Source organism: Cebus imitator, unplaced genomic scaffold (genome assembly GCF_001604975.1).
Source record: "Cebus imitator isolate Cc_AM_T3 unplaced genomic scaffold, Cebus_imitator-1.0 Scaffold91, whole genome shotgun sequence".
Classification (NCBI taxonomy): domain Eukaryota; kingdom Metazoa; phylum Chordata; class Mammalia; order Primates; family Cebidae; genus Cebus; species Cebus imitator.
In genome coordinates this window covers 3,424,187-3,434,870 of record NW_016107406.1, presented here as the reverse complement: position 1 = coordinate 3,434,870, position 10,684 = coordinate 3,424,187, and the positions used below count along the sequence as shown (strand labels likewise).

Here is a 10,684-nt window from a genome sequence, read left to right as displayed (position 1 = left end):
TGGTGGACATTAAGCTGAAAAGAGCCTTAGGCCTGGGGCTATTTGGGAGTTGGCCACTTACCTGTGCTGAGGCTCAGCCTCCTTAAATAAAAACAGGGCAAACACCATCTGCCCTGAGCAGGAGTGGAGGGACCAGCCAGCAGACCACAGGACCTGCCGCTGTCTCACCCACGCTCTGCTGAGCTCAACACCAGTGACAAGCATCTCAAAGGCTAGAGGTAGATGAAACAGCCATTTGCAAACTTCCACCCTCCTCGCTTGCACTCAGGATGGAGGCTTGAAATTCCTCTTTGAGGGTAGGCTGCTTCTTTGAGAAAAACATAATAGAGACCCTTTGGTGATTGGTGGGGAAGCAAGAGCCTATCCTGAATGGAAGAGAGGCCTGGGGAGCCACCCGGCCCTGCTTGACAATGGAAAGGTACTTGTCCCAGCACGGCAGCTGGAGATGAAAGGGAAGGGGTACCTGGCTTTTTCTTCCCTGGGTCCTGATGAGTTTGGGGCCTGGGCCCTAGGTGGGCTGGACTCGTGCTGCTCCACGTCACTGGCTCATGCCTCAGGCTGAGTCAATGAAACCTGCCCAGAGGCCTAGTTTGTGGGCCTGGGCAAGGGTGGGGGACAGTTTAAAGGATTCACCATGTGTTCTCAGCTTTCTGTGCTTTCAGTCCCCATGCTTTAAGTCTTTTTTTGAGACAGTCTCACTCTGTTGCCCAGGCTGCAATGCAGTGGCTCGATCTTGGCTTTTTGCCTCCCAGGTTCAAGCAATTCTCCTGCCTCAGCATCCCTGCATAGCTGGGATTACAGGTATGCACCAACACATCTGGCTATTTTTTTTTTTTTTTTTTTTTGCATGTTGGCCAGGCTGGTCCCAAACATCTGGCCTCAAGTGTTCCGCCCTCCTCAGCCTCCCAAAGTGCTGAGATTATAGGCGTGAGCCACCATGCCCAGCCTCAGTCAAGTCTTAACTGAGTATGGTCCTAGCTGTGTTGTGGAGTACTAGGGGGTGAGGCTCCGCATAAGGGGAACATTGGCAGCTAGGGAAAGCCGGTGTGGACCCCCAAGAGGTGAAGGCAAAGAATGGAAGCATTGCTTGGGGTTCCACAACATACTTGGGGAGGGCAGCCTGGTCAAAGAGTGCACTTCTGCCTTCGACTGGCAAGCTCTGTACCTCTAGCTGAACAGGCATAAAGGGAGGTGTGAAGCCTGAAGTGTCACCCACTGTCCTTTAGGGGCCCTCCTGGGCTACCCTGGAAAGTAGGAACACAAGAACCCCATCACACCACCGAGCTCTCAAAACAGTTTTATTGCCTTCCAGCATTTTCCCCTCAGTCTGAGCTCAGCCCAGCTCGCTTTGGTTCATCTCTCAGACTCGGTGTTACAGAAGCTGGCTCCACCACTCCCCTCCCTGGCCACGGGGCTCCCCAGGCAGGGAGGAGGAGAGGCGGCTCGTCTGTGATGTTGGAAAGAATGGGCAGCAGGGTCAGAGGCCAAAGAAAGCCATACAAGCAGCGGCATGCCTGGAGCTGCCATCACACGCCAAGCCCCGCCACACACACACCCCCTCGGGTGGCCTTGCCCTCGAAGCTCTCTGCCAGCACACACCCCTCAGCTTTCTGGAGCCACGCCCTGCTCAGGCAAACATGCTACTGGCCCTGGCTTGTTCCTGGGACCCCAGGCCTGCCCACAGGAAGGGAACCTCTCCCAGGTGCTGCACGACTCTGCCCTGCCCACTGTAACCTTGGGGCTAGCAAGACATGTCAAGAGGAACCAAGGCTCAGATCATTCCCCCTTCATCTATGACCTTGCCGGCCCTCCGGGGATAAATCAAAAGACAAAATCTCTCCATCACACAGTGAGTGACAGGCCGACCTGGGCTACTACATGTCCCAAGATGCACAGCTCCATAACTAGGCACCAACTCCCCCAAGTGGGATCTATCAGAAATGGGGTCGGGTGCACTGCATTCTGGGGATTTGTAGTCCCCAGGAGCCAGCACCAAACACCCAAGGAAGAGAGTGCACAGGCTAAGACTACTGCTGCCTCCCACCCAGCCCCCACCCACCACCCAGGCCCCGGCTCTACACTCAGCAAGGGTGAGGGAGAGGAATGGAGGGTCCCCTCCCAGCACATGGGGGAGGGCGCTGTCCTGTTGGAACTGTGCAGCGACTCTGGATCCCGGCATCCAGCTCAGAACACATCTGGGGAGAGAGCAGGGGCGGGGTGACAGGAGAGAGCATCAGCGGCAAGCTGTGGAGGATGGAGCCGAGCATGCAGACCTGGGCTGGCCGCACAGCCTCTCCCTGAGCCCTGATGTGTGGTGGGGAAGCAGTACGGGTACAGTCCCCTCCGAGCCTCCCTCCTGGGTCCCCCTGGCCCTATCCCACCTCTCCAGGGTGAGCCAGCCTCACCTCTGCCTAGTCCTGAGGCTGAGGGCAGGCTGAGGCAGTGAGAATAGGAGGAATAGTGGGCTCTGGTTCTGAATCTGGACAGCTGAGAGGCTCCCGCCCCACCCAGCTAGCCTCCCCAGATCTCACAGCCCTACCGGCCCCAGCATCTTCCTTGCCACATTGAGGCCTTCTCGGGGAAGGAAGGAAGAAGGGAGTCCTAGCCAGACAGCAGTGAAAGCAAGCGACGCGGCCCGCAGGGAGTTGCAGAGAGAATGGGAGGAAGGAGAAGCAACACCAGAAGAGAAGCAACAGAGACGGTCAGAGCACAGCATGGCACAGAAACCAGGGTGGGGTCTGCAGCTGGACCAGGAGAGCAGGAGGCTCCACTTGGCCTGCACTGCTCCCCAGTGGAGCTGCCGGCTCCAGCTCAGACAACCCCAGGCCAAGTCCTCCTTCCTTGACACCATCAGCAAAACAGGTGGCAGAGGACCTGGGCACAAAAGGCCCAGCCCAAACCACTAATGCCCCTTGGAGCTCCCCATCCAATAAATGCAATCTGGCTCCCCGGGCCCTTCCACTGCCCTGACGGCCCCCATCCTGGGCTTCACCAGGGACCTATCAGCCCTGGGCTGAGCACAGCAAATCCCAAGTCCACACTGGGGTACAGGGGGACCTGGGAGGGAAACTTGTGGAGGGAGCATGAAGTTGAAAACCAGTTCCTACAACTCAGGATACTCCTCTCTGCTCTCCCCACAGTGAGCCAGACCCCCAGTCAAGACCTGGACCAAGTCAGGTTGGGCCTGGTGTTCAGAGGATGAGGCAGCGAGAGGCCTTCTCCTCTGGGGATGGGCTGCATTTGGTGGCTTCACCCCTCACACCCTCCTGGGCTCCCCCTACGCCTGATTCTTGGTGCTGGGCCTTGGACCGCCCCTGTCGTCGGTGCTGTGCCTCCCGCCCACCTGCGGGTTTCTTCCCAGCTGCCTCCATCTCTGACAGGCTGTAGGCCATGGCCAGCTGCAGGTCCTCATCCTCAGAGAGGTCACTGTCCAAGGGGCCTGAGGCAGGGGTCTGCTGGACCTGAGTGCCCCCCGACCTGGAGGTGACTGACGGCTGCTGCTCGCGACGGCTCAGCTCCAAGCCCAGTGCCAGGTCATCTGGGACACCTGCAAGAGTCACACCACCATAAGGCCCCAACCTAGGCCAGGAGTATTACTGCCAGGCTGCCTCATGCAGTAATGACCCTGACCACTTACATTCTCTCATTTGGAATTGGCACACATGCATTTTGGCACATAAGGTCATGATTTTGAGCACAGGGAAGTATTCAGCTCTACCAGGTAGAAGCTCCTCCCCTTGGCCAAGTTACTCAACATCCCTACCCCTCCCTTTCCTCATCTAGAAAGTAGGAATGATGGCCGGGCACAGTGGCTCATGCCTGTAATCCCAACACTTTGGGAGGCCGAGGTAGAAGGATCACTTGAGCCCAGGAGTTCGAGACCAGCCTGGGCAACAAAGTGAGACCCCATCTCTAAAAAATATTTAAAAATTAGCTGGGCATGGTAGCACATGCCTGTAGTCCCAGCTACACAGGGGGCTGAAGTGGGAGGATTGCTTGAACCGAGGAGGTCAAGGCTGCAGTGAGCCATAATCATGCCACTACATGCCAGGCTGGGCAGCAAAGCAAGACCCTGTCTTAACAAAAAAGAAAGTAGGAATAATGGTAGTGCCTTTGTACTCAAATGTTCCAATGATTAAATATGTCAGCCCACGTCAAGGACTTGGTGCATAGTGCCTGGAGTTGGCAGGTATGAAAGGTTAGCTGGTGATGATCCTGCACAGCATGGTGATAGAGGGAGAGTGCTGCTCTGGGAATCAAGCATCCTGAGTTCAACTCCTAGCTCTACCCCTTACTTGGAAGGAAAGAGTCTTGGGCCTGGGCTACTTGGAAGTTAGGGTCATTTATGCTGCCTCTCAGGCTCCCCAAATTAAAACTGGGTGGATACCATCTGCTCTGCTTATACCCCTAGATGCTTTAAGAATACAGAGGATATCGTATATGTGGAAGTGCTTTAAATATAGTAAAGTGCTTTGCAAATGTAAGGCACTGCACTCACGGTGACGGTCGTGGCTCCCTGAGACTCCTCCACCCCCTTCTTGGCATTGCCATCTCTGATCCTACCAGTCTGACCTGTGGCTGCCACTCCCTCCCAAGCCCTAAAGGAGTTCAGAGAGCAGCAGTTTGGGGAGGAGGGTGCTGGGTTGGGGCTGGGGCTTCCTGCCAGAGGCTGGATGGTGGAGCCGCTCCTCACCATTGATTGTGACTGACTTCAGCTGCCCATCCTCCTCCACTTCCACCCGCTCCTGCCCGTTCTCCGTGATTCTGTGGGAGACAGAACAGTTCAGGTCACCAGCAGTGACAGAATCCTGCAGGTGCTGGTCCCAGTTCTGGCCACCGCATAGAAAGTACAGGCTGGGCCCTGCCCTCAAGGAGCCAACTTTCTATTTGAACGCAGCTCCCCCCGCAGACCTCTCTCCCCTCTATGGGCCCAGAAGGAGCTCTCACCTGCGTGTGGTGATGCGGTGTCCTTGGACAAAGGTGGTAGATGTAGAAACAGAGCGAAAAGCACCAGCCCCAGGACTGAAGGAGAAAGATGAGGAGGAGAAATCTGGCATCGGGACAAGGGAGGAGAAGGAGAGGTGGTTAGAAGTCTACGCTGCTTGTCGGAGTCACCGAGGCTCTAGGCCTCCTCGCAGGGCTGCTGGAGGCAGGGCTCCTGATACAGAGACAGACTTGGAAAAGCAGCAAGCTCACACCAGGGGTTCCAGGCATCAGAGCTTGCAAAAGTGGGAAGAGGCAGAACTTACCAGACTGACCAGGGAAGGAGGAAGAGAAGGTAAAGAAGGGGCCTGAGTGTCGGGAACCCCGGTTCTGAAGCTCTGAGAAGGGGCCCAGATCATCTGCAACAAGTAAACAGGTCAGCAGTCATCTGGTGAAGACATTTCCCCCCAAAAGTGTGTGGACCCTGCTTTTAAGTCTGGAAGTATAAACCGCTAAGCAGCTGGGTAGGGTTTTTCTTTTCCGCTTTTTAGTTGGGCTTATTTACAATTAAATTACTTTTTAATGTTGGCTTCAAAAACACTCACTGGTTAAGTCTGTCCACAATAAAGAATAGAGGAAGGAAGGGGGGGAAGAGGGATGGAGGACAGATGGCTCTTTCAGTACAGCAAATCATCATGATGTGATGACAGGCAGACACAGCTAGGAGTCCGGTTCTGCCATTTGCTGTGTGACTCTGGGCTATTAGCTGTGCCTCGGTTTTCTCATCTGCAAATGCGGATAAAATTGCCCACCTCTCAGGGTTCACTAGAAAATTAGGGAATGTAAAATATTTGGCACCTATCAATCATTTAAAAACACCGGTATCTACTTTATATATAATATTGTCACAAGATGCTTTGTCTCACTTTCCTGGCTGTTATTGTAGAGATCTAACAATGTATTATTGTTGTTATTTAATAAGGTGAGTCTGTGAAGTGTCACTGTTGGATCACGGGAGTTCTGGCACATGTGAGGTTCTGTCCCAGCTCTCACTGGACCCAGCTCCACAAAATCTTCTGTCCGTGGCATTCCCGCCCCCTCCCAGCCTTCTACCTCAGGGCCTCCCAGCTGATAGGACAGGCCTGGAGGGGGAAGTTGAGCCATTCAGAGGCTTCCAGAGTCCACTCACCAAAGAGCTCTGCAAAAGGATCTCCACTCCCAAAGAACTCCCGGAAGACCTCCTCGGGGCTGCGGAAGGTGAAGGTGAAGCCAGGTCCACCACTGCCAGCTTCTGCCCGAGACGGGCCAGTTCCTGGAAAGGCAGGATGAGGAGAAAGCTTAGGTCATGCATCTTGCCCTGAGCCAGGGGACCTCGCCTAAGGCACAGCCAGGAGCCTGAGAGAGCATTCATTGCAAGAATCTGCCCTGCCCTCTCCTCCCTGCCCTACCCACCACTCCACCTACCTGCCCCTGTCAGCCCTTCCCGGCCATAGCGGTCATAGATCTCTCGCTTGTGCTCTGCAAAAAGAGACCAGATCACTTCACCCTCCCTCCAGGATGGCTTCCCCTCCCAAGATAGGACCCTCAAAGGATTGTCCAAAGACTGACACTTGGCGGGGAAAGGCAGGCACAGCAGGGGACCCAGGGGACATAGGCTATAGGTTTTAGCAGCAACTCAGCCTTTCACACAGCTGGCCCCTTTTTCTTTTCTTTTTTTTTTTTTTGATACGGAGTCTTGCTCTGTCAGCCAGGCTGGAGTCCAGCGGCACCATCTTGGCTCACTGCAACCTCCGCCTCCCAGGTTCAAGCAATTCTCCTGCCTCAGCCTCCTGAGTAGCTAGGATTACAGGCATGAGTCACTACACCTGGCTAATTTTTGTATTTTTAGTAGAGACAGGGTTTCACCATCTTGGTCTGGCTGGTCTCATGATCCACCTGCCTCAGCCTCCCAAAGTGCTGGGATTACAGGCATGAGCCACTGCACCCGGCTAGCTGGCCTCTTCTCATCTGGAAAATGGGTATCACAGCACCTACCGCACAGGGTTGTTGCAAAGATAAAATAAGACCATCCAAGTAAACTGCCTAGCACAGTGCCTGACACATAGGAAGTGTTCAATAATGTTACCTAATGATTACAACATTATTATTCACCAGGGCTTAGCCTAAATGGTACCACCTCGGAGAGGACTTCCGCCACCACCAGAACAAAAGCAGGTACACATTATTCCCTAGCACTCCACCCACCCTGCTTCTTCCCCCTGGAATACTCTTCACAAGCTGTAACTGTGTCTGTGTGTGTGCCTGATGGGCATTGGTCTCCTCTGCCCCTCTGGGCGAGGTCAATGCCAGCTTGTCCTCCAGTTTCCCCAGAACCTAGCAAGTGCCGGACACTGTCGGCATTCAGTGAATACTTTTTGAATGAATCAATAAAAAGACAGACCTGGATTCATATTCCAGCTCTGTGTGGCCTTGAGCAAGTTACTTCACCTCTCTGCACCTCAGTTTTCTTGCCTGTAAAATGGGGGTGATTGAACCTGCCTCATAGGACAGCTGTGAGGACTCATGGAGATGATACCCACCAATGCCTGGCACGCAGGAGGCTCAGCTCACAAGTTACCTGCCCTGCTTCCTTCCCTTTGCAGGTCTCATGCCATCCCTACCAGACTCTGGGGAGCAGATACTGAGCTGTCCCTGTGGGAGAGGGAGCTTAAATGTCAGGCTGGAAAAAGGCACAGAGTAAATTAGGGTGGCAGAGACATTGCTTTAAGAAAATGTGAGCTGGGGCATGAGGTAGGGGCAATGTGCTGGGTCTGCCCTGACCCCGCCCTTACTGTCAGACAGCACTTCGTATGCCTCGGCCACCTCCTTAAATTTCTTCTCAGCAAACTCTTTATTATCTGGGTTTTTGTCTGGGTGCCACTGGAGAGCCTTGCGCCGATACCTGCAGAAAGTGAGTGCAAAGGAGAAGGTCAGGGACAAATATGGGCACTTCCCACCAAGGAACCCAATGACCTATTTTCCCATTAGCCCACCACTGTCCTTTTACCGCTGGCTCCCGGTCCACTCCAGATGCTAGGGCTGCCTCTGCTGGGATGTTTTAATCAAATTCCACCCTCTCTCCTCCCAGTGCTGGGACCACATGTATGAGCAGATACAATGCCATGGTGAGAACACCTGGCTCTAGCCCCTGCCTGGGGCTCGCTGGACTGGGGCTGCAAAGGATGGAGCACATGTGGCCTCGAAGAGCACAGGGACACGGCCCCTCCTCCTCACAGAGCCTGGGCATCTTCTCACTGCAGCCTGAGAATGCCCACATCTAGGGGGAAGGGGGAGGGGAGGGGATGGAGGAGAATGAGGGGAGGATCCACTGGAGAAGAACCCACAACACAGTGCAGCTCCCAGTAGAACTAACTACTTCACTCTGGACGTTACCCTTGTACTCTACCAGCGGTCTCCTTCCTCCCTGCAGGTGTCACTCGGAGGAAGCCCCCCCCCAGTGCTTTCTAAGGACCTCAGACACCTACAGGTGTCACTCTGAAGGAGGGTGAGAGGTTCTCTGATGCACATGGAGGCACTTACGCCTTCTTGATGTCATCAGCGGACGCACTTCGCGGCACATCTAGGATCTCGTAGTAGGATGCCATGGCAACTGGTCAGTGGTCAGGCGGGCCTCCTTGGGGCTGCAGGAGAGAAGGAGTCAGGAGGAAAGAACCAAGAGCCCCTCCCTGTGGCTGCAGCAGTCCCCCCAGGGTGGCAGGAGGCGCTCCCAGCTGGAAGCGGAGCCCTCTGCTTGCGGCCGGTGACTAGGCTCCCTCCGGCAGCCTTATCTGCCCCCGCAGGCCGAGGCCAAGGGATATCTCGGTGCCCAGGCCCGGGAGCCCCATCGGGGCTCCCCAACTCCAGCAGTCCGGCCCAGGGCCCCCAGCCTGACCCGGGCCCCCAGCCGCACCTCCTCCGCCGGGAGTCCCGGCCTCCTGCGGCGCCCCGCCCCTGCCCCCCGCCGGGAACTGTCTGGCACCGCAGCCCGGCTCGCGGCTGCTGCGTAGGACGCGCCGGCCCAGCTGTGCGCGCAGGCATGCGTCAGCGGCGCGGAAACTACTAGAGACCGGGAGAAGGCCAGCTCGGCCTATTCCCCGGAGGGGGGGGCCCTGCAGGGGCTGCCGGGAGATGAGGGCGGAGCCGGCTATTTTCGGCCTGCACCAGGACGACGTCAGCCCCAGCTGGGACCTGGAAGACGGCTGCCCCGCCTCCATCCAGGCAAGACGCTCTCGGACGGAGGCTAGGGCAGCCCACAAACAAGGCCCCTGGCCCTCGGGTCCCTCTGTCACTTTCTTATAAACATGCGCGATGATCCATGCTTACTCACCCACCTCCAGGACTTACATTCTCCCCGCCTTCCCCCACCCGCACCATTCTAACTCCTCCTCCTTCTTCAGCTCCCAGCTCCAGCCGCAGGTCCCCCGTCAGGCTGCCCTGGCTTTCCTGAGTAGGTCAAAACTGCCTTTTACAGCATCTCATGGCATTTCCTTCATCAGGCTTATTCGAGTCACAAATTAGCATTTATTGGTTTGACTATTTTTGATTACCATTTACCTCCCCACTAGAATGTGGATTCCACAGGGCAGGAATTGTGTTTTTTCTCACTGGTCTATTTGAGCCGTCGTCAGGGTTCAAAGCTACCCGTGGGATGAATAAATAATAAACACATGCAAACCTTTTGTTGACAGTTTTGACACATTTGGGGTAAGTGAGGTAAAGGGGGACAGTGCAATGGTCAAGTCTTCCCAAACTGATCCTGAGTAGGCCTATTCCACTTCAAAATGCTTCCTGGGTTCAGGCCTCATGGGAGGGTTAGGAAACCTTCCAGAACTGGCTCCTGCCTGATCCCATCCAGGCCAATCCACAGGCATTCGCTGAGCATTTTCCTGCATTCAAGATGCTCCCAGGCGGTATAAAGAAGAATGTGGCCCAAGCCCTGCCTTTGCAGAGCTTGAACTTGATAAGATACCAGCCCATCAGTGTAGCCTGCTGGGAAACCTGAGGCTTTGAGTACAACCTGGCATCACTGTGAGACTTGGGAAAATCTCCGAGCACTCTTTTTTTCTCAGTAAATATAGGGAGTACCTAGGGTTGTTTAAAAGTCAAATGAGGCATGGTATATATTTATTATAGGTGTTACTGCAGTCCTCACTGGCATCATGAGTGGCTCAAGCAGTAATGGTTATGTGAGTCCAGAAAAGTGCTTTAGGCTGGGGGACCCAGGAACACTTCGCCAACGAGAAGGGCTTGAGGCAGACGTGAGAGAAGGTGGTGGTGTGAGCGTCCTGTTTTCCGGGCTGTCCACCATCGGAACCTCCTGCCTACTTTTGGGGAATTTCCATCGCACGGGCCCTAATGGGAAGCAGGCCACCATTTGCCACCAAGCCCCGACTCTTGCTCTCCCTGACTTCTCGGCTCTAAGGTTGCAGCAGAAGACATAAACTCCCCTAACTGGGACTTTGAATCTGGAGCAAGTCACGGAGAAGCAGGACTGGTTGGGAATTCATTTCTGAGTCGGCGGTGGAGGCGATGGGGCCAACAGCGGCCTCTAGTGTCTGGAGGAGGAAATGTCATCCCTAGTGCCGCAGGTGAGGGATGGGGGTAGGGGAATCACTAAGGAGGGTGGAGGGGACAGGAGTCTCCTACACAGGCTGTCCTGTGCGCAACCTTGATTGTGGTGCTGGCTGCCCAGCTTCCCTGGGTGCCTGTCTGATTGCTGACC

At 55.2% G+C, this 10,684-nt stretch overlaps 1 protein-coding gene across 2 annotated transcripts; it reads right to left on the bottom strand.

Annotated features, from left to right (window-relative positions):
- Positions 1 to 1,280: 1,280 nt before the first annotated feature.
- On the bottom strand, positions 1,281 to 9,108 carry DNAJB2 (DnaJ heat shock protein family (Hsp40) member B2). 2 transcript variants are annotated; one of them, XM_017535245.1, is made up of 10 exons: positions 8,873 to 9,108; positions 8,503 to 8,603; positions 7,755 to 7,864; positions 6,388 to 6,441; positions 6,113 to 6,235; positions 5,250 to 5,342; positions 4,948 to 5,050; positions 4,694 to 4,764; positions 3,344 to 3,547; positions 1,281 to 2,195 (listed from the first exon to the last, which is right to left on the bottom strand). In XM_017535245.1, exons 2-10 carry the CDS (start codon positions 8,565 to 8,567, stop codon positions 2,185 to 2,187), a joined length of 834 nt encoding a protein of 277 aa, XP_017390734.1. In that variant the 5' UTR covers positions 8,568 to 8,603; positions 8,873 to 9,108; the 3' UTR covers positions 1,281 to 2,184. The 2 variants fall into 2 exon arrangements, with proteins under 2 accessions (XP_017390734.1, XP_017390733.1); XM_017535244.1 differs by having other exon boundaries at positions 1,281 to 3,547.
- Between the last annotated feature and the right edge of the window lie 1,576 nt (positions 9,109 to 10,684).